Genomic DNA, 23,948 nt, shown 5'->3' with positions numbered 1-23,948 from the left:
TTCTTTTACTGAAATCTCATGCACCATTATATGCTTAGAGGCCTAACCACAACCCATCTTCCGCTTTGTTGTCTGCTAAGGATCAGAGAACAACATTTCTGACCCTTTATATCAAGTGTAGAAGCTCTCTCTCACGCGTTCTCTTTTTCGTGCATGCACGCTCGCTCTCTCTCCCTTGCTCTAGAGCAGTCCATAATTTTCAAGTGCTTTATTTCATGCTAGTTACTAGTTTCGCTAACAATAGTTTTATCTCATATTCTTGGCTTTTTGTAAAGCTCCCTGAACTGTTGCTTGCTTTTTTTTTTTTTTTTTTTTTTTTTTTTTTTTTACAGGATGTTTCATATAAGTGAAATGTGGTGCTACCACTGGAAATGGAAGCTGCGGCACTGTCTCTGCTTGTTTACCACGTATATTGTATGTATGCAGCAAGCAGGTAAGTTAGCAAATTATCCTCTTGCTTAAATAAATGGCCTAGGAGTCAAAGTCTGACTAAGGATTATGCTTACGTATGGCTGAATTACATACAATACAAAATTTTGATGAAAGTGATGCATTATAATTATTAATTGTGATTTGATAGCTTGTGTCGTATTTTCTGCTGTCAAACTTTCTTTTTATTGTTTTTCATTATTTTGTTGTTAGTTGCTGTTATCTTTTTCTTTGACCTTGCACTTTGAATTCCTTTTTCCTTTCCTTTGCTTTTACCTTGTTAATACCTGCAACTCATGAATTTCTCCTGATTTTTGAAATATTGCAAGTAATCATGTAGTTCTCCATCCATTTTCCACAGTAATGTGAGTTTGTGCCTGTTGCTTGTGTATTCGGTAACCCTTGCACTTTGTAGAATAACTATAGTATATTTATTATTTTTTAAACTCTTTAATGATTCAATTGATAGAAGCATTCTGTAGCAAGCTGTATAAACATAATATAATAATATATTGTACAGAGCAGGAAGTTTAAACTTAGCGTCTTCTTGTTCTGTAGTGACACTTGGACACAGAGTATTGTAATATGTTGTGACTGTTTTTGAAAACATATGAATGAGAGATTTCATTTACTGAATGTCTTCTCCTAACCAGTAGAGTGTAAAATATTTTAGAATATTTTCCAGCTTTGCTGGAAAAACCTTTGGAGTTTGCTCTGGAGCATAAGAAAATTTTGGAGCAGATTGTAGTGTTCAGCTAATTCCATATCAGATGGGTAGTTTTGCTGTTACAGATTTGCCATTGGAAAGAGTTGCAAAATGAGTGTTAAATATAGAAGGAGCTTCTAGTTTCTTCAACTTTTTTTTTTTTTTAAAGAAAAAGTGTAGTTTTTTGACGTTTCGGTGCAGTAGCCGTACAGTTGCAGTTTCCAGCTTCATGTCACTTTAATACATATTTTCCTTTTCCTTTAAACTGTGTAGCCAGAAATGTATGTTTGGACTTGATTCTCATCTGTGGCTCAGCTGGCTGATGTCCTTTGTGTCCCTGTGATCCTGTGCCATACATGATCCTGGGCCATGCAGCTGCCACCCTTGGCATAAAATAAACCAACAAAAACTGCTCTAATATATGCTAGCTGTTGTGGGCTGATGTGTGGTGACTGGACTATTAAGGCCCGAGAACATTTAGTCTTTGTCAGTTCCTCTTGATAAGAGTATAGTTATCAGAAGTGGAAGTGATAAGTCCCATAGAGTAGAAGTCCCATAGACTAGACTAACCAGTATGCTGAGGATAGGGAAAGCCATATAAAAGCTTGTCTCTGCATTCTGCTAATCACAGCATACCATTTGCTTCTTGTGCTGGTACTGAAAAAGTTGATGGGTCAAGAGTCCTATGCCAAACTCTAAGGTCAACTTCTACAAAAGCTTATATGCCTGTGGCTAATTACTTCAGTAATAAACTGATTTGTGCTATTGGAGAGGTAAAAACAGCCAAAGTGTTCTAGATAATTGGGTCCTTTCTCAGGCACTCATTTGGCATGTAGAAGACCCAAACCCAGTCTCTGATGAAAATCAGATCAGAGACCTGAACCTGAGTCTTTTACATCTCACATAAGCACCTGGGGGCTCTTTCTTCCTCTCTTCAACTGGAAAATTATTTGAAATCTTCAAAACTTCCAGTAAATGGAAAAGACGTGTTCCTATCCATCTGAATGATGAGTAGATAAATAAGGTAAGCTAGAAAAAAACAGTTTCAATAGACAAATGTGTTTACTGTTGAACCCTGAAAGAGATCACAGGCAGTTTACTATTAACACTCAAATGAAATGAAAATGAGACTTTTGCAGCAACCTGTCATTTGGCAGTATTTATCTGCAGAGCCTTAGGTTTCTTTCTTTTTTTTTTTTTTTTAGCATGAAAACATAGATTATAAACCATAGCTGCAAAATTTAGTCTTTTTACATTCTTTTTCATAGAGCAAGGCAGACAAGGTGGGAAACACTACTGCTTCTATGTTTTCTTTTGTTTTGTTTCCTTGAAAGGTACTGGTCAGTTTGCCTGTGGATTCATATGGTATTCGTAATCTCCCTGGCAGCTTAAACATTACTGAAGTTACTGTAGAAATATCATAAAACCTGACATTCATCCAGCTTCACTAGTGAGCTGTAAGCTCAGAAAGCTATTGGGGCTTATTGAGCTTTGCCTAGAGGAGGTTACATACAAAGGAGGATTAAGATCATCAGAGATAGGTTTTATGGATTATTTGTGGGGTCATACATAAATGCTAAAGCAATAATTTTATAGTTTAACTTGAGAAGAACTACAAGGCTTGGCCTGCTTTCAGAAACAAAGGTTAGGAGAAGGATTACACAGCAGAAAACTTAGAAAAGCAGCAGAATGGTCTGTGAAAAGAATATTTAGCCATGAATTTCTACATTGTGTCAGCTGCTGTTTATGGTGACAGGCTCCTTTTTCTGAAATGAACAGGTAAGGGCAAAGTACTTACAAGAAAGTGCAGTCATGAAGTGTAATTGCAAAATATAGGTCTGATAGCTCAGAGGAATCAATGAATAGACTCTGACGCTTAAACAGAAAGAAATGATAAAAATAAAAAAGAAATAAAAATATAGTATGTATTATAATTAAAATCTCAACAGCCTTAACTGTTCTGGCATACTGGCTTCAGGTTATATGTTGTGATTTGGGGATAAAATTACAAAGGAGAGTAGCTCAGTAAGCAACTTAACAGGTTTCAGTCCTCGTCTGTGGTGTAGACGTGCCAGATGGCCTTGAGTGAGTCACTTTACTCAGCTATATCTCAGTTTCTCTGCCTATAACAATATGTCTGGCCTCTCGTGTAAAGAGCTTGCCTATCTTCCAGCGAAGCGCTGTTTAGAAGCTATGATGTTGGGATAGTGATGTTTCAAGCAAAATTAGGTTAAATCCACTTTAATCTGAGATTCAGGCATGCCTGATTTTTTGCTTGTATGTACATTTTGATTGTTTAAGAGATCCCAAACGAGAACCAAAAGAGTGAACAGAGCTCTAGAAACCATGACCAGTGAGGGCAGAAGGATGTTTTTGGTCTAGAGGAGGCAGAATGGGATTACATAATAACTTCAAATATTAAAAAAGATAGCTGCAACAGGAGGGAATAAATTGATCTTTCTGATATGTGGAAATAACAAAAAGAATGGATTTAAATTATGGCAAGATAAATTAGGGGAGGAAATCTCATCAAAAGGTAAAGATAGCAGTGGTGTAGATTGCCAAAGAAGACTGGGGAGTCTCAGTCCTTGAAATTTTATAGTACTACCTGTCAGGAATGGTTTAAATCTAAATTGTTCTTTCCTTGGGTGGAGGAGTAAATTAGATGATTTCCTAACTTCCCTATTTTCTATAATGCTAGGCTTCCTTAATCTTTGCCCTATAGAACTCTATTGTGTTTCAAAATTTGGGAAATCGAGAGATCCATTGGTAACAGAGGTGGAAATTACACGTTGCCCAATATGACTGTGCTTTTGCTGAGCCTACGAAATTATACTGATATTTGTCCTTTTATAATAGCCTCCCTATCTTAAATAAAGAAGCAGCAGTTCAGTAGAGAAGGTAAAAAAACAGTTGCTTCAAATGTGTATAGCCTCTCAACAATGTTCAGTTTAGTACCCCCTTGATTTTTTTTTTCCCCTCCATTTTCATAGGTACAGATGCATAAAAAAGTGTGTAATGTTTTAGGATGGAACTATCATCTGGTTTTGAATGTCCCCTGTATTGTAAAACAAGAGCAGCACTGAAGTTTTCTGGGTGACCTTAAAGGCACTTTTCCAATTTGCATGTTTGCTTTCCAGTTTAATTTTTTACCATCTTGTCAGTATTGAATTTTCAGGTTTTTGAATGTTTGTGCTTTTTGAGGAGATCACAATATCCTCATAAGAGTGTTTACCTTCTTATGTAATCAATAGATATTTTAAATTTTGCCTACCATGTAACCATATTTAGTTTTATTCAGGATATGGAAAATGTGTCTTTTAATAAAGCCATAAATACATTTTCAACTCCTTTTACACTATTTCTGCATTATACCCTGGCCTGCTGTTACCACAGAATTACTATGTCTGCAGCTAGTATCAGAGTCAGTGTTAGTCCTTTTGTTCTTCCATTAGTAAAGTGCACTGGTGTCAGTAGTCATATCTCAATGTCCTAAAGGGGTTTTTAGTTAATCCCCAAGGGCTCGCCAAAGGATGAGTTTTAATTCCATGTCAGCCCCTGAACCTTTCATTCTGTTTTTAGTGGTGATTCGAAGCAAAAAATTATATTATTTTCACTTGTCAGGAAAAGAGGGGAGAGAGAAGAGTAGATCTGGAAGGGCATTCACCCACATGGCTGATACAGTCTGCCATGTGAGATCATGTGTGTCTGTCATGCTCCATAATCGGGCCTGTATAGATAAGGGAGGGATTAAAGCCCTCCCTTGTTCATGAGAGGGTTTCTGAGTGACCCTGCAGGCTCAGGAGCCTCGTGAGAGATGGGAAGGGAATAACGGTGGGAAGCGATGTTAATGTTGGGAACATGGTGGGAAGCACTGCTAATGTGCTAGCAGCAAGAGTTAGTTGTCACATCGCCTTCTGAGAAAAATGGATTGAGTTTTATCTTGAACTTCCCAAGTCAGGAAGTGTGTTTTCACCGCAGTTCTGGCTGCCTACCCCAGGCAAGGGCCAAAGATCCTATCACTGGGTGAATGATGGAATAATTGTCAGCACATTTGCTTATCTGTCTCTCTCTTAGCCTGTGTGCAGTAGGAATCAAAGTGCCAAGACATTAGCCACATCAGTCAGCGCAATCCTCCTGGATGACTAGGAAGCAGGGAATGTTTTTATAACATTATTACTGACGCTTTGTGAAAACTCTTTCATGGTATCCCTGGGGTGGGAATGGGTGTGCATATATTGTCGTGGACGGCAAAGGTAATTGAAAGCTTTGTCACCGACTCAGATGTAGAAATTCACGTTTCTGAACATTGTGAAAGGCTCACAAAACCTGAAAAGTTTTAAAGAAGTATTCAGTCTTTCAATTTCTTTCCCTACATAGGCATCATGTGTAGTTGAGAGATTAGCCAGAAGGAATCTGGAAATTTAATGAATAGCTCCAAAGCATTTTCATTCTCTCCCCTTTCCCTGTCAGTCTCATTTCATATTTTGGTGTCGTTTAAGCAAACAAATCAAAAGCAATCCTTTATGTTCTGTCTACTTAATATCCAAATTTCTGCTGGTTTAAGGCATACGTTTAGAATTTGTGTTCGGGTAAGTCTCGCAGCGAAAAAGTCACTGGTTGGCTTTCTTATGTTTCCCTTACTTGACAGCTAATTAATGCGAAAGTAAATTACTGTTGGAGTGAATTTCACAGGAAGCTGCTTCTTATTACCTCTGTTTACTTTCTTAGCTATAATTTTTTGATGGCGCTGATGATTATCTTCCCTGTAGTGTTTGAACCTCATTCCATTAATCGTAACTATGTTGCATTAAAAGCATAATGATTTTCCCCTCCTGGGAAACCTGTAGCCAAAAAGGAAATGGAATATGGTCAAATACCACAAAAATTCAGAGCTGACTAGAACCTTATCTTACAGAGTCTGTGCATTCTTTTGTTAGAATATGGACAGAAGAATATACCTTTCTTTAAAGAGTATGACTTTCACTAAAGAAAGAATATGCCTTTCACTAAAGGTCACATCTCTGACATGCAAATTTTTACAATCCTTTTTGCCCGATTTTTTTTCTTTTCACTGTTAAAAATCAGAAACAGAGACAAGTGACAATTTTTCAGTATTGCCAGTTTGTCAATATTGTCTATGATAATGGGCAGTAAAGTATCCAATTCAGTGACAGATCCAAGAATAGACACCAAAATGACACATGGCCAACTGGACTGTGCTTTACAAAAGACTGTTTCTGATAGAGGTTATTGTGTAAAGAAATTCATTCTTTACTGTGTTTGTTAGTTGTTCTCAATAAAGTGAATGAACATTTTAGAATAAAACTTGCTTCTGTTTTATTGAAAGATTCAAGCCTTTGAGAATCTCACTTTTTTCTCCTGTGGTTTAGTAACATGAGAAATGTCGCATCATGAAGTAGAGCTCTTAGTTAAGAACAGGACAGTTTTCCAGATAATAGTCCTGTACATATAAATCTAGCAATCATGTCACATGCATTTTACTGCATCACATGCATTTTACTGGACATTTCTTAAAACTAATAAAGGGTAATTAAAACTGTTGATTTCGTATACCAGTGGACCTTTTAGCAGTAAATGGTTAGTATTGTAAAGTCAGTGTTTGTCTACTAATAGCAAGTGCTGATCTTGCACATTTCACATGCATCTGGTTATGTTCATGAGGATTTCTGTAGAAAATTGATTTGTTTACTTAGTGGGAATCCTTAAGTGATTTGCATAAGGTGTGACATGTAAATGGTCACTAAATCAAACCCTCAGCTATCAGTGTCTGATACCTGAAATATTAACATCCATGTTTTTATTGCAACCACAACAGAGGTGTCTGAGATAGACTTGCCCTAGTGCATTTTATGTGGACAATATTAAAATGGATATTAAAAAAGACTTATTTTTTCCTATTTCTTGTAAAATAGGAAGTGAAGGAATCTTAATTACAATTTAGTAAATGCTAAAAAAATAAGAAGACCCACCCAGAAAATACATGCTCATTAAGATTTTGTGTAAAAATACCTCCAAATAAATAATTCACCAATGCTGATTCAGAATTTCTTGCACTCCACAGATGTGTGAGGAAAAATAACGTGTTTCAGGTATAGACTGTAAACATTTTCTACAGAGTTAATTAAAATATTAGTGCGATACACTGATAAATTACATGAAAGAAATACATCCCTTACTATGATAAAGTGAACCAAAACCCACTTTTCCTACTCTAAACATGATAATATAGGCACCCAAATCAATGTGCAGGCCAGGGCTCCCAGAAACACCTCTTGTTTTGGCTGCATTCAGTGTTGCTTGATCTGCCCAGTTCCTGCAAATGACAAGGTACGCTCTAACTCTTGCTGCAGTACAGGAAAATCAAGTGCATAATTCATAATTAGAATTCTGCTTGTATAGTCAGACACCTAATATCATGTACACTTATTCCTTTTATTGGCCTTCTCCTGAAGAATCAAGCTCTTTTTCACTCTAAACCTGACTCTAGTCGCCAATTTGTGAGGCCACTATAAACTTGTTCCTCTTGTGCTCCTTTTTTCTTTGTCTTTCATTTTGCGGCTTTCACCCCATTGTCTGTCATATGGGACAACAGCAGCTTGTGTGGTGTATTCACTGCTCTCTTCAGTTCCTCTTTTTGGAACAATTTTGCTAATTGTCCTCAAGATCCCTCCCCTCCCCCGAACATGCACACCAATTCCCATTTTTTGAATTTCCCCTCTGTGATTTCTGAACATCTTCTCACCTATTTACTGGTTTGTCCAAATTCTAGCGTAGCAAGGAGTTGTTTTTGACAGGAGACCGCACACACCACAATGTAACTGCAATGGTAGCTCAGATTGCTGAATACTACAAAACTACAGCTGTGTCAGTTAAAAGGTATAATGTTTAATATTCTACAGAAATGATAGCAGGACATATTTTCAGAGAACATATTCCTTAAAAATTCTTGTAGACTGGAAAAGTGCTGGTTGGAAAAATATATCGGTCAATTAGAGAATGATAGAAAGTTAGGTCCCGTTCTTAAAAACACTTTCTGGATATCCTCAAAGTAGTTCAACTGTCCTCCAATGCATCATAAAAAGTGCTTTATTTAGTGCTAAATGTCCTCAACAGTTAGCTCTTGCAGAACACAGAGTGGGACCATGAAAAGATCATAACACAGCTAACCTAATTTTTGAAAGGATACAGTGCAACCGGAGTTTTTCCAATTCCTGCTTTTTCCCTCATGAATATGCTTCTTAATGGGTGTCAGACAGAAAACTGCAACTCCCTATCTTGAACAGAGTTTGTTTTGTTCAGATACATGCTCTGGCTTCTCGCAGTTCTTCTAATTAAGAACTGTGCAGTGACAAATCCATACTATGAGGCTGAAGTCATTTTTTATCAGAACTTGCTTTTTAGGTGGAGAAAAAGACCTCATGGTTGAAGTTATCACAGAAACATTTATGCAAGTGACACAGTTCTCAGTGATTTTTTTGTTTTGTGGTTTGAGGAGTCAGGGTTTGTTTCTCATTGTCTTGAATCTACAGGAAACGCTTATGAACAGGTTTAAATTTTGTATCTTTACTATTTTTCCTTCTCAGTCTCTGTGTATATATTTTTGAATTCCAAAGTATGCTAGTCATATATCATACTGCACTTTACAGAAACTGGCACCATTCAGGGAATCATGAAGTCATCTTGCCTGCTGAATCATTAAGCATATGCAAAGGAACAACAATTTTGTTTAATGCCTTTTCTATCGAAATCTAAAATAACCAAGAGTTCTCATTCTGGCTATGGGTATCCTCATGTCCAGTGTTTCAAACAACGAATCCCCCAAATTGTGTTTCAATCTTCTTGGGTTTTAACATTTTTCAGAAAATTGTTATATTACACCGTATCATGTCTGTAATATATGTACAAAAATAAAAGGCAAAAGTGCTGGTGTTGAACAAAGGCATCACTGGTACAATGAATTAAGTCCTAGTGTTCTTTTTTTTCTTAAAACTCGTTTGACTGATAATAGTATTTAAGGAAATGGAACTATAAAGACGATGAAATCCCCTCCCCTTCCATACATAAATGTGGTACATCAAATTTGCTTTGTGCACCAACTGCTCTAGTTACAGTTTATCATGTAACTAGATCATAAAAGGCCTTTTTCTTTGACCTGTCAGATTTTGGTAGTGTATTGTTTCCAGGATGTCATGTATTTTGATCGTATTTTGGTTTGTGTATATTTCTGCCAAAATCTTGTCACTTAAACTGGCAAAGGCATTGTATAGCAATACCACCACCACTAAGGCCACCCCTCTGTCTGTCTCTGTGTAAGGGATGTGTGTTTTGTTAAGCTGATTATTCCTTTACATTACAAATGCATTGCATTTGATCCTTCCATGTTCTTAGAAGGGTTTCAGTGAAAGTTAAAGTGGTTGAAGTAGCACTGATACACTAGCAAATTTATCTGTTAGGTGGCACTTCACTATCAATAGTACTGAGAATTAAAAAGACACACATCTTTCTCTATGTGCATCCACTCCCTCTAATCAGAAACTTCTCAAATATTTTTCATGTGTGCATAGTACCAATGAATGGTTTCTAAATCCGTTACCAAACACTAGTAACAGAAGTCACCTGCAAATAATATATGTCTGGCTTAGTCAGCTTTTTTTGTTTTGGGGTGGTGTTCTTCCCCTCCCCCCCGGTGTTGACCTACATGATACAATTATTCTCTTTTAGGCAACTCCTGTAGTTACTGACTCCTTTGACTGTGCGCAATATAAGAGTATCTGAAGTTGTTCCCTATTGTTTATAACATATCATTATTGAGAGACTGGCAATTTAATTATATGATCATTAGCTGACCTCAAGAGCCTTGGGAAAAAATTGACGTTTCCCTTGTGCTTGGCTGACTAGCACATCATAACAATGGAATGTATCAAACACTAGAAATGTAGCTGAGTAGAGTCTTCCCAGCTATTGTTTTCAAAACATATATGTTTCCTCATTATCTCAGTTTTCTGGTATAATATTTGGAATTTGAAGGAAGACAATTACCAGGTTTATTTTTTTATTTGTTTAAAAAAAAAAAACCACTTTTTTTTAAGATAAAAAGAGATGGCTCTGTGTGGTTTTTTTTTTAAACAAAGTAGTGAATAATAAATTTCTTACTAACAAAATGACTGAAAAGTCATTAAAATAAATTCATAGAAAGCATGCTGTTTGCTTTCTGATATGTTTAGGAATACTGAAATTGAGACAGACCTGCTTTAACCTTGCAATAGTTTTACACAACTTTTGGAATAAAATGTCAAAAAAAAACTTCAGTAAATTTTCCTCTATATATAGTTTGGATGTTCCTCCATTTTTCTCCTAGTCTAGATTGCTTAGCACTGATTTTATTTGGTCCCACTGAAGTCAGCAGAAGTTTTACTGCCCCCTTGAATAAAAGCCAAGTTACACCACTGTTGAGCGCTTTTGAAAATCCCTCCCTAAATGCCCGAATAGAAACTATTTGTAAGTTGATGTCTTGGCCAAACAATGTTATGTCAGAGGAAACCAAAGTTCTGTTCCATCCTTTTAAAAGATTTAGCCTGCATGGTGCTACAGTTCCGCTATTCAGTGATCAGAAAGGAAAAAGGCTTAGAGGACGAAAGACGAGCTGCTGTGTACACTTGGCAGTGATTGTATGTTGTAACTTGTGTTTTTTTTCTACAGATTACTGTGATCTCATCCAGTAATGTTTGAAATGGAAGAGTTTTGTATTCTGCTTTTCACCTGTATAATCCGCATGTCATGTGATTCCCGACTTGGTACTTAAGATTTGACATGAGCTCCAGCTAAAGACTCAAATGCACAAACTCTGTTGGAAGTGCTGATATTTAAAGACCTTGTCTTTCAACTCTATTCATATTTTATATAGGATGCTGTACCATACTGCCTTGATTTTGAGCCCCTCAGATTTCCAGTGAAATGAGAGGGGAAATTTCCAGGGAAATGAGAGTTCTCAGCACTCCCCAAAATTGAGCCAAGGGGAAGACAGCATTTTTGATGTATGTATGTCTGGCTGTTTCTGGTCACAAACTGTGTGCTGATTCCTATCACCCTCTTTTCAGGTAGGTTTGATGCATCCTATTAGTCACTGTTCAGTAACTGGCAGAGCCAGTAAAGAAATCCTGTGAGTCCATGCATCTGCATCTTGCTTCTACCTACCCATCCATCCGTAGTACAGTTGTTTCTAATCCTAACACACAGAGGCAAGCTTTCTTTTCCCTCCTTAAATGGATTAATTTTGGTTACATTGATGCAAAAGATCTGTTGAGGTTTCATAATACTTTTACTACAGTGTGTGTTTCTAGTGAGAAGACAGTCCAGGCTGGCCAGAGTTTTAATCTTTAGAGTGAGGTCTGCAAAGCTTCTTATCTTAATCAGCTACTGTGTTTATTCTCTTGAGATATGTGAAGATCTGAAGAAAAAGCTTCCATAAGCAGGGATCAAGCCAAACTACCAAAAAAAAAAAAACCCTAATCTTTTAGCAATTCATGCTATTTCACATTAGACTTATATTAGCTTTCCATTACATAATTCACTGTAAGGAATGATACAAAGCAACAGCAGAATGGAAAATAAACTTGCACATTTTAAAAGCAAAAATAGGTCTTAAACTAGAATCTGGTCATCAAAAAACGAACTTTGTGAGTCACAAACATAAGTTATTTAATAGCAGTTGGTGGAAATTAAAGAAAACATTATTTTTTCTTGCCAAGAAGCTCTTCTGTGATACTTACAATTCGTTCTTTATAGTTTGCCTTAATAAAATTGTCTTCATGTTTGTGGTTCAGGGGTTTTTTTAGGCCTCATAATAGTTTTCAAAAGTAGTCCTCATTAGTCCTTTTGTATTATTCCTCATAAAACATATGGTGTTAGAACATAAACTGAGAAGTATATATTCAAATACTGACAATGATAAATACTATCTTAATCAAGTGCTATGCAAGTATACTTTCCATGGCCAAGGCAGTCTATGTGTTGAAGAACCAGTTACCTGAAATGCAAGGTGATGAACTATGCCATTCGATACAGATGTTGGGCTGCATTTATAAATTTGTCACGGAAGACCAATGTGCAGTCAAAATACTGATTTAGTGAACATGCTTTGGACCTTTGTTGGGGTTATTGTGTATATAAACGTATACAGAGTCTTCAGAAAGTTTAACACTTTTCCTTCTGTGTTTTTAAAATTATAATGAAACTCCATGATGGTTATCCCCTTCAAATTATAATATAAACACCAAATAGTACTAATAGTGATCTTTTATTTTCTGCATGTAGTGTGATCTGTTATAAATAAACTAAAAATAGTTAGCATCATTAGAAGCTCCTGGAGATATAGTGTGTGGATGAAGGATTGACCAGTTACCCTATGCTTGTGTACCACCATAAATAATGTTTTTTGACTTGTTCTTTTGCACTGCCAAAATACAATTTATATTAATTACATGCAGATAATGCAAACATGTCCATAACCAAGACTGATAAAAATGTCTATAAAACATTATATATTTACAGTGCAGCTTAGACTTTATTAAAGGAAATTTTGAGCTAAATTTTTGGAACAGCTTAAGGACAAGTGTCCATATGGAAACACATTAATATGTATTTGTATTGGATGGTGCAGATTGATCTCCTGATCTCTGTGAGTGCTGACAGATTTATAAGTTTAGCTCAATGGCACAGAGCCTTTGTCCACACTTTAAGGAAATTATATTCTTGAGTATGGGCAGTTTTGGTCATGGAAAAAATATCTGTATGAAACTTGAATGAGTAATGTTTTTCATTGTGAGCACCTTTTTTTATCAGCAACAATATCAGAGATTTGAGTGAATATCCAGACTGCCAATTACATGGAAATTTAGATTGGTTCAGCTGTTCATTTTCCTTGACATTGCCATTTGCCTGTAATTTAGCTTTTCAAAATTATGGCTAAGTACCTCTATTTCTGAAATTTCACATGGTATTAAATGTTTCTTTCTTGTCTGTTACTGCTTCAAAGTACAGAACCCTTCATTCCCACTAACTTGGAGAAAGATGGCTTTTTTACTGTCTAATCATTCCCTCTCACGTGGAGGTGAGGAAAAGATTGAGATTCAGATAGTGAAGCAAAATAGAGAATGATAATCTAGTATTAACACTTGTTGCTTCAGATGAAATGTCAGAGATCTGTGTGGTAGAAATAAAGGCACCAGTGCTGTGAGTTTCCTCTGATTGTCACACAATGGCATTTTTAAAAGTTTGATTTATTTTAAATAACAGAAGAAAAGCCTTATAAAAAATGCTATTAAGAAAATACTAAGGTTTGAAAGCCAGCAATTCAATAACTCAGAAACAACAGAAGTGAAGAATTCAGGTTGCCTCTGCAACTTTTACTTGGTCTCCAAATTCACGTCCATTATGATGACGCAGTTTTTAATTATGCAGTCGCATGCTTTTTGTCATTGGCCTCCAGCTTTGCACAGAGCACACAACTGACTTGCTGTGAGGATTCAAATAATATGTTTTGTAAGGCCTTTGCTTAACGTGTGGCCAGAGTTTGAATATTTAAACTGAATGAGGCGTGGGGTTGCCAGAGGATCTCAGGGCCAGGGCAGCTGAATGCAGCTGTAGAAATGTAAATGGTATCTCTGTCTCTTGCTTGCTAGGGTGCTGAGCAAAGTATTTTCCTAGGCTGTCTTTTATGTTGCTCATTTTCTATGCCTAATTTGAAGCTGTAGTGTTATTTTCACTTACTGTCGTAATTGAAGTGAATAGGAACTGCGTTTGTGTACATTAGCATCTGCGTAAACCCTTAAGAAATTAGGTCCTGTGAGTCTGAAACTGACACATGTAACATCAAAGGATATTTTCATCCAGATCTCTATATTACCCCACTATCCTACTATAAAATGAAGTTAAGAATCCTCCTTACCTTACAGTCACATTGTAAGCTTTTAATTAATAACTGCTTGTGAAACATTCAAATATTACACTAGTGAGCACCACAGAAGAATTTGAAAACAGAATCAATGATTCTGTTTTCAGAATGAGAATTAGGTTAGAATAGATGTGGATTAGAATCGCAACAGTAAACAAGGCTGAGGGTCACACATTGAAGAATGAAGGTAAAGTACACTGCTTATTACGTAGGATTTGTCCTTCCTGTGCGCTGGATGAGGTCCTGCAAAAACAGTAATGTGTGATTATGTAATTGAAGATTCTTTCAATTATCTATGCACAAAGGCCAAATGAAGGTTAACTCTGGCATTTCCTAACTTCCAAGTGCTTGATTTTGCAATCCTAATAGTGTCTGCATGTTGCTGGGGGTGGTTTCTAGTGCTGGCATGTTTGCCTATATATATGCAGATATAATTACTGTTAGATATGCTTACTTAGAATTTTAATTTAACCTATATGCAGAGCAGCAGGTCTCATTAACAAAATGTTATTTACTTATTTTTTTCTCTTTCATTCATTTTTGTGTTCTCACTTAATCAGGATGTTTTCCACCACATTTTTGAGACAGTTTGAGGAAGCTGAGGTTGACAGTTTGCTGGCTTGGAGTAATCAAGCCACTTCACTGTGAAGTAGTTTGCTCAGGACTAGAAGAACTTTCCTTATAATTTTATTATTTATTGTGGCCTTTGAATGACCCAGCAGTTAGAACAATAGCAACCTGATTCTATATGACTTGTGTAACACCAGAATATATTATTTCATAATGAAAAAAGAGGAACAGAGAAGTATTTTTTTTATAGTACTTACTTACATATTACTATCACTTACAAGATTTTTTTTCCTTCAATTTTTTATGCCACATGCATATCTTCAGGGAGATTTGTAGTTAGACATCTGTCATATATCCTTTCTCCATCTTCCCCAGTATTCTTTCCAGGGTGATATTGTGTACTGATTTTTTTTTTTTTTTTAAGGTGCTGTAATTCTTCACTTGATGATTGATTGATTGATGATAATTGTTTTGCTCTGGGCAGGGGGAAGAACACTTTACTTTTGAAATACAAGATTTAGTGTTTCACTTAGAAAAAGCACGACAAGAAAACTTCCATCTGGAGAAGAAATGTTAAGGCTTCTATTTCTGAAGTACTTGTTTCTGGAGGAGCATTTAGGGAATATTGGAGTTTGGATGAGTAGGTCGTGTGTGGAATGAGGTTTGAATGAAGGCTACATTTTGCTAGGAAGTAGGAGGTCTCTGAAATACATACAATCTTTCTGTGTATCTGAAGTAGTGGAAGAGCCCAAAGCTTTATGGAAAGATGCCTCCTTCTTCAGTGATAAGTAATAAATAAATAAATAAATAAATAAATTCAGTCAAGGGTAGGATGTCTTTGATGTGAAAATCTTCTGCTAGATGAAAGACTACAACTGGCATGCAGTGCCAAGCTTCCCCTACTTCCTTAGTGCCTTTGGTGCCAACATCCTCCAAAAGAACAAGGATTGTAATCCCTAATACATCAGATTTGAAAAAGGATTTCCGTTAGAACTAAGGCTATTTTTCTTCCTCCTCCAGTTGCGTAGCTACTGGGAGGACAAATGAGTCTTCCAGAATTTAAGAAACACTTAAGAACTGTAGCAGTCTTTGGATTACAAGTCATCAAATAATTTAATTGCTCTGAAATAATGGACAAGGCCTTTGGAACAAAAGTACATTTGTTACTTGTTTAGGCCAAGTGTCCAAGTAGCCCAGTGGTCATAAATGGGCACCCATGGAAAAGTAAAAACAAACCTAACATGTGTGATGTTTCCCCTCCGCAAACTCTCCCAGCCTTCAACTATTTCCGTTTTGGGAATGAAAATCTCCTGAGGCTGCTGTGGCTTGTCAGTTCGGTAGTCTGCAGTGGGTATCTCTGTCAACCACTTGCCCAGTCTCCCATTGAACCCAGGCATCCACAGTCCTCCTTAGGCATGAAGAACCACTGTGTTATGCTTGTTTTGAACCTGGCTTCTCTTGATGGCCCTTTGTTATGGAAGACAGTGAACAGAAAATCCCTCTCTTCCCTTTCCCTGTCACCTGCAGTTTTGTATACCTTTGTCACATCTCCTGTAGATCATCTCTTTCACAACCTGAAGAGTACTAGGCTACTCATTCATTCTGCCATTCATTCTTAGTGCCCTGAGTGCACCTGTAGGCCTCGCTTGCCCTTTCCAGCCCCACCTGGGACCCCTATCTGGGCACCCTCTGCCTGTGGCCTGGGGGCTGTCTTTAAGCTCAGGCTGGGGCACCCATGCCTGTCTGCCTGCTCTGAGCCCTGCTGTCAAGAAGCAGCAAGACTGGAGCTGCCCCATGAAGGGGCCAAGCTGAGAGGTGAGGGTGACCAGACTACAGTATCTGAGTGAGGTGAGGCAATGAAACAGGTCCAGGGTACTTCCAGGGAGTCTGGTCAGGAGCAGCAGGAGACTGGGCCAAAGGCAGGACTGGAGACAGACCTATAACATAGTTCCCGCAAGGACTGATAGCCTGTTAAGGCCTGTTAGTGCCTATTAGTGCACTTGAGGCTCTGACAGTCCTATCTACATTGGATTTCACTTGTCATTTTATTGCCTAGTCATTCTGTCTTATAAGTGACTGATTTTTTGCAGTTCTTTGCAGTTTGCCTCAAGGTATCTACTATCTTGAGTAACTTTGTGTCATCAGCAAACTTTGTCTGGACTATTCTACTGCTTTTCCAAATCCTTTCTGAATGTGTAAACTAACCTAGATCCCAGCAAAGACCCCTGAGGAATTCCACTGATGACTCTCTTAAATTCTTAGCTTCACGTTTGCCCTACGTTCTACTTTTTAACCAGTTAGTTACCGATGACAGAACCTTCCTTCTTATCTAATGGCTGCTTAGTTTCTTTTAAAGCTTTTGGTGTAAGTCTTTGCCAAAAGCTTTCTGGATATCCAAGTAAACTATGTCAGCTGGGTCACCTTTTCTCACTTAGCATGGCTGAACCCTGCAAAGAACTCTTAAGAGGTTTGTAAGACAAAACATCGCTTTACAGAAGTCATGTTGACTCTCCCAAATAGATTGTATTTATCCAGGTGTTCACTAATTCTAGCATTTATTATACCACAGATCCCTTGTGGGAGATGAGGCACTAGTCTGCTCAATGAGAAAATAAAATTGGAGTAAACAAGTTTTACCTGACTGCCAGTTACTGGTAAAATTTAGAGGTGCTAACATTATTAGCAAGTCTTCAGGATGAATGACTTGCAATAACACTGTTGTTCCAGTGCTCTGGACTAAGACTGCATGTTGCAGAAGTGCTCTCAAAAATTATAGAATGTGTTTGATCATCTTGACAACCAGTGGAAAGGACTGAGTGGTACTTCAGTACTTTATTAAAATGTAATGAAAGGTTAGAGCAACTCAGCTGGGTGGTAGTTTCCCATTATAATTTTGTCCTAGAGCTGCTTTTGTGGCTCAAACTGTGAACATTAACAGAAGAACATTTTCAGTTGCAGCAAATAGCTGGACTACACCTTGACCATCTTGAGAAGAAGGAATCAAATCTCATATTTCATAGGACGCCCCCTCAGACAGTAAAGGGGAAGAACGCAAACACCCCTGCAAAAAGAATACATGAATTTCTGCTTTCTTTTAAAATGCAGAAGAGACAAGAATAAACTGAAATACAGCAGAAGCTGAAATGCAGAAGGAAGCCTGCAGTTCACCACATTTGCTTCACTCTCTCTCTCTTACAAATACAGAGACAGCACTGTCATTGCACAGTCCAGATCTGATAGTCACAGGACTAACATTCCTATTTCTCCCCAAAAAGGTGGAACACTTCTGCATAACCTTATGTGGACTCAGATATAGTCAGATAAATAGGACAGGTTATTTGCCCAGAGAGGTTGTGGAGTCTTCATCATTGGAGATATTCAAAACCCATCTGGACAAAGTCCTGGGCAACCTGCTGTAGGTGACCCTGCTTGAGTGGGGGTGGGGGTTGGACCATATGATCTCCAGAGCTCTCTTCCAACCTCAACAATTCTGTGATCTCTTTTTGATGGGCAGTTCAGAGATCAGCTAGTTTAAGAGTTTTTGTACCTTTCTGTTTGAAAGACCATGCAGAAGTCAGTTCTAAGTGGAAGATAATACTGTTATGCTCCTTTTGTTTTTTTTAGTAAAACTAAATGCCAAGAAACTTCTGATACTATTACTTCCTGGAAAGTGATTGTTTTCTCAGAACAGGAAAGCTTGTAACTTGTAAATGAAATAGCAGAGTTTGCATTTGCAGGGAAAAGCAATGCTGTTTTTAAGTGTATATTTAAGTGTAAGGCAATATTTAAGTGTAAGACAACACAGTGTGAATGAGAATACCCAAATTATTTAATGTCTTTAAGCTATACAGTTTTTCAATTCACTTGGGCTGCCAGCATTACAACAAGAACAGTAGCTTTTTATGCATTCCACCTTACAATAGAAAGATAATGGGTGTGATTCATAGCTAGAACTTGTTAGTTGTTGTATTTTTTAATTAATGATGTTACTGGTATACAAGGATGGTCTCATGAACAGGAAGACAGTAGAAGTATATCTCTTTATACCTGCCCAGTATCCTGGCTAGTATACTCTTGCCACTTTTCTATTCTAAAATTACAGTATTTTACCAATTTAAATGCCAAAAAGAAAGGAGGAAAATCATGTACTGCTGATTAGTATAATACATTTTTAATATACTTATTTTCCATAGTGTCTTGGTCCTGCACAAACATTCTTGAGGTTAAAAAATAACTACATTGGAAGTACTGTTTTCCTATTTCACTGTCATTTGCTGTTGGCCGTTGAAGAAATAAATGTCTTTATTGCATCTGTACTAAGAGTCATGGGGTATAGGCAGAACAAGGTGAAGGCCAAGCTCCTGCTTTGGATTTTGGAATGAAACTGGGCCTTTGGCTAGTCATGGAGAGACAGTGTTGGGAGCAAGACCAGCTTCAGTCAGAGGCAGAGTAGACAGTTGCTTAGGGCAGAAGTCAGTACTTTGCTGGAGCTATTTGATCCCAGCCCCTTCTCCACAGAGAGGCAAAATAAAATCTTTCTTACTCAGCTGAGAAGATTTGAATATAAGCGATGATGTGTATTTGTTGATTTTTTCCCCTTTGGAAAGTTGGTATGAACAGCTGCTTTAGGCTACAATATATGTATTATGCTTCTGTTATCATTCTATATTTATTTTGTCACTAGAGTCAGCACCAGAGGTAGAACCTTGTCAACAACCAAGAAGCTTGAAATCAAAAGGTGCAATTATCTGCCTGGTCATAAATGCAAGAAGTCATTTTTGGCAAATGTTTGTAAGTCATAGCTAGTGATGAATCCAGTAGTTGCCTGAGTACTTATATGCAATCCTCTGTCATTTCAATAAATAGAAGCCACTTAAAGTTGCAGGTGGCAAATCATTTTAGTTAAGTCCAGAGATCAGGCTGGAAGCAAAGGTAAGCCAAAAAAGGCTTTAGCTTGCCACGATTATTGCCATTCACTGCAGTGCGTGATTTGATTTTGGAAGATGTGGTCACAGTTACATGACCGTTTAGATCAGGATGATGTCAACCTTTTGTTTAAATGGCACGCCATGGATACAAATGGGTACCTGAATTACACCAGCCGTGGGTCTGTTCAGAGTTGTAGGCATTACCTGGAAGACATTTGGCCTGTCTGTGTCTTAGGTAGGTCATCAACCAGTGGTCTGGCATTTTTATAACCAGTCCAGACCTGACTAAAGAAAATATGTAAGCAGTTACCATTTAAGCTACTATAAGAATTTTCCTTCTTGTAGTTGTTGCAGTCTGAACACGGTCACTCAGTTATCACATGCTGTAGAATGATGTAATTCCTGTTAGTACAGTATACTGTCAGAACCCGTTTTGGCTGTTCTGGGGCTGAGTTGAGGAGTCTTGAGACTGAACACAGGAGGAGTGGGAAATGGCAGGATGGAGAAAGTAATCTGAGTCACAGAACTACAGACCCGACACTATTTCTACCCTCTTGTCTCACCTTAGAGTTTACTGCACAATAACCACTTAAGAAAACTTCAGAGTTTGTGTAAGAAGAAAGTAAGTACCAGAATTCCTGGAAAGCTGTTCAGATGAGGAATGGAGTTATTACTAAATTGGACAGATCTTTTTTTAAAAATCTGTTGGTTAATTTTGTTGAAAGAAATATTTATATCAATTTTGAAGAAATGTAACCTAGGATAAAAATTCTAGCTGAAGTGTTTTGATGATGCAGAAAAATACTGCCTCAAAAATTCAAAGTTCTATGCCTTTTGTTTAAAAGGACTTCAATATTAAAAAATATTTCCTAAAAGTTTTAAAGTCAATAACAATGAAATGCTTTGATTCACTTGAAATGGCTTATTTGAAATTATTTTGCAGAATTTTGTTTTGAAGGAGATTTCTTAATTTTGAGATATTTTCCATTTGGTTTCTTTTTTGGAAATAGGATTTCCTTTCTATTTATTCCTCCACAAGTTGTTATCAGGAGGTCCGATCAGCAGCTGTCACATTTTTGTCTTTCCGTCATTTCTTTGCTACACTGAATTAACAGATTGGGATCGATTGACCAAGTATTAGGGTGGCATCTACAGATACTACAAGGTTTCTCTACCTTTCCATGGACACTGAGGGAGAGCTATACTGAAGAATCCTTTGTTGGTTTGCCCACACTACTCAGTAACTTTCACTGAAAAACTTGCATTGACTGGTACCATGCCAGCCATACAGCTACTAAAATAGGTTTAATAGATTTGATTTAACAAGAACTAGAGAACGTGGAATAGTCAGTCTCTCTTTTTTTTCTTTTTTTTAACCAGATGATAGGTTATAGATGAGTAGGTTATAGAAGAGTAGGTAAAATAACTCTTTAACTCTTGGGCAGCAGCTGTTTTTCAGATCTTGGCATTAGGGTCAGTTGGAGTGATTAGAATAAGAAAGAACAGTTTCCATAACTGAGAAGCTCTTTATATGGGCTGTATTTTAGTTGAGCTACTAGCTGAGAGTCCTTGATAGGGAGATCTAGAAGAAAAAACAAACATAAAATTGCTGAGTTTTATTGACTGAACTGTTGACCACAGACTTAGTCTTAACAGAGTGGATTTGTCATAAATCAAAATAAAATTCAGATGCGTCTGCCTTAAAATTCTGCCATTCCTACCATTGGACTCTACCATAGTTCTAGGCTTGGAGTCACTGACTTCTCTGGTAGAAATAATGCTGGCCCAGAACTGTAGCAAGGTGGATTTAGGTAGGCATGACAGGACGCAGAATTCAAGGGCTGCTTGGTTATGTGCATAAGTAGTTTGAAAGGAATTGTTTAATTTTTCTTATCCATGGCAATTAGACACTGTGGTCAGGGTGAAAGGCAAGACTTCCTTTATTTCCTGTTTACACAGACTCTATCCTCTTTGCTCTGTGTTCCTTGATGATGGTTTTGGACTCTTTCTCCATGTTCCTCAGTGCTCTGACAGCCTGTCCAGCTTAGTTCTCCCACAATCTTGGTGTTAGACTAATTTCTGCAGAACCGTTATGAAATCATTCATGACTCATTCTTCTCTTGCTTGCATGAGTGAAATATGCCCACTAAAAAAATCTTACTGTGGCACAGCATGGAATACTTATCAACTGGTTAAGTATGCTGTGCTGCATTTTAGTAGGTCTCTGCTGCAGATTCCAGCTTAGACATTGCAGCCTTAATACGCTTCTTCCCAATTCCTGTCTGTACAGTGGGCTGATGAACGTTTTGGAATATGCTTGCTCTCAGGGTGCTGCAAATCATATTCAGATGGTGTTAAGAGAAAGGGAGGGTCAGATGTAGCCTTTGCTGTTTTTTCACCAGACTTTCTCTGCCTTTTCCTGCGTCGCCCTTGTGTGGAGTACAATGATAGCGTCATTTAGCAAGCAAACTGGTGTTATGGTGTGCCTCACCTTATTTTCAATGTGTGTAACTTTCCTACCATGACCCTGTGTTACAGCTAGGACTCACCGAACAACAGTTTTCTGTTTTCAGGCCACTTTTTGTCTTCTCTGCCATTACCTCCATGGAAGTAATACATTGCCCTGAGTAAGTTGGGCCTTGCGTTTTTGTTCTGGAGATATTTGTGGTGTTTCATTTAATTATAGTTTATATTACTTTCTTTGTTCAGATAGATATTAGAGGGACCCACGGCAATGTAGCTGGAATGATTTGTCAGATTACTCTTATTTCCTGTTTATGCAGATTTTTTTCCTCATTCTACATGCCTGGTAGGAACCAACCTGAATAATGATTCAAAGCTAACACCATAGCTTTAAGAAGAAATATGAATATAAAGAACTTTCTTCACTCCACTGCCTGCTATTTTCTGATCTAATTTTATAATCATGATAGGTTGTGTGTTTTCCGTATCTAAAATTGCTGCACATTATTAAGGTGTGTACCTCAATGCAACTTTTTTTGTATTGAAATTTATGTGTTAAGTTAGTAAAGTAGCTAATTTGTTTCTGTTTTTGTAGATGACCAGTAGTCAGATCAGTCACTGAGGGTTTTGACGTTTGAGTCCATACGGTTTGGTCCAAATCCCACTGTGAATGGTTAGAAGATTGTTTTGAGTTAAAAGGGTTTTGGGTGCAGCCTAGAACTAGATGGTCTGGAAAAAACAAAAAACAAAACAGAAACCCACCCCCCAACCCTGCAAAAGCAAAACCAAAAAACTTTGTCAGAGGAGGATTAGGACTCAGTGTAGAACTGTACAAATCACAAAATACAAAATTATTTCTTTTTGAGAAGACTGTTTGCACTACATTTGGATCATAGGAAAATGCATCTCAGTCAGAAATATGTTTCTCTAAATTTGTTTGTTTGCTTGTTTTAAAAAAAAGATCATCTCACATGATCAAGTTCACTGCAACTGCTGGTCACAGAAAACAGCAAAGGAGTAAACAGAATCATCAGGGACAAATATCTCAGTGGACACAGGAGCCTTTCCAGGGATCAGTAGGTTTTGGATTCTTAATCATTTCTGGACTACTAAAACTAGACCCAATTATATAAATATCTGAGGAAGTAAGAAAAAAAACAGAGGTTAGGCAGTCTTTCAGTAATCTGAAACAGAATGAGAATGTTTCCATTGCTTGTGAATTAATGAACACTAGGAAAGATATGATAGTATTAGTTGTGTAACTGTGGTTCAAAAACTACACAAGGTATCTGTTGTAAACAAGCTGAACAAATATTTAAGGGTGAAAGGAGAAAAGCTTTTAGTAAACGTAGCATCTCCAACTAAAATAAAGAGAAATTATACATAAAGTATATATATAACTTCTATAATATATATTAGTTATATAGTACAATATATAAATATTATATATGTTTGAACATATTTGCTTTTTCAAAACTTGAAATTTATTACTCTGAATTCCTGTTTTTAAAACCTTATCTGGACTCCTGATAAAATATCTGGAACATCTGGGTGGGCAACAGTGACCAGAGTTCACCCTAACTTTGTGCTTGACAGGATGATAGGATGCGGGTGTGGGAGACGGAGGCACTATTCAGACGAGTCTCCTCAGTCTGCTTTTGTACGCTTTACTGATATGCTTCATTAGCCCCTGGAGTGAATTTTCAATGCAGGGAAGTGATTGTTGAGATAAGTCCTAAAAGAGCTGAGATAAAAGTCATTAATGGGTTCATTAATGAACCCAGGTTTACAGTTTGCAGTTTAATAGTTTAGGTTACACAGCATATGTGAAGAAATTAGGAAAAGGAAAGAGAGCCCCAAGAATGCTGTTTTATTC

General features: G+C 37.3%; 1 protein-coding gene across 5 annotated transcripts in view; it reads left to right on the top strand.

The window, feature by feature from the left end:
- The window catches only part of ADGRG6 (adhesion G protein-coupled receptor G6), a 119,878-nt gene that overhangs the window by 5,768 nt on the left and 90,162 nt on the right, over nt 1-23,948 (top strand). For all 5 annotated transcript variants that reach the window (XM_067293639.1, XM_067293636.1, XM_067293637.1 and 2 more), the window contains exon 2: nt 333-433. In XM_067293639.1, the coding sequence (XP_067149740.1) occupies nt 334-433 (100 nt within the window). In that variant the 5' untranslated portion in view covers nt 333. The remainder of the gene's footprint in view (nt 1-332; nt 434-23,948) is intronic.

This window comes from Apteryx mantelli, chromosome 3, assembly GCF_036417845.1.
Source record: "Apteryx mantelli isolate bAptMan1 chromosome 3, bAptMan1.hap1, whole genome shotgun sequence".
Lineage (NCBI taxonomy): Eukaryota > Metazoa > Chordata > Aves > Apterygiformes > Apterygidae > Apteryx > Apteryx mantelli.
The sequence above is the reverse complement of the archived record's forward strand: the minus strand, read 5'-3'. Positions and strand labels throughout refer to the sequence as shown.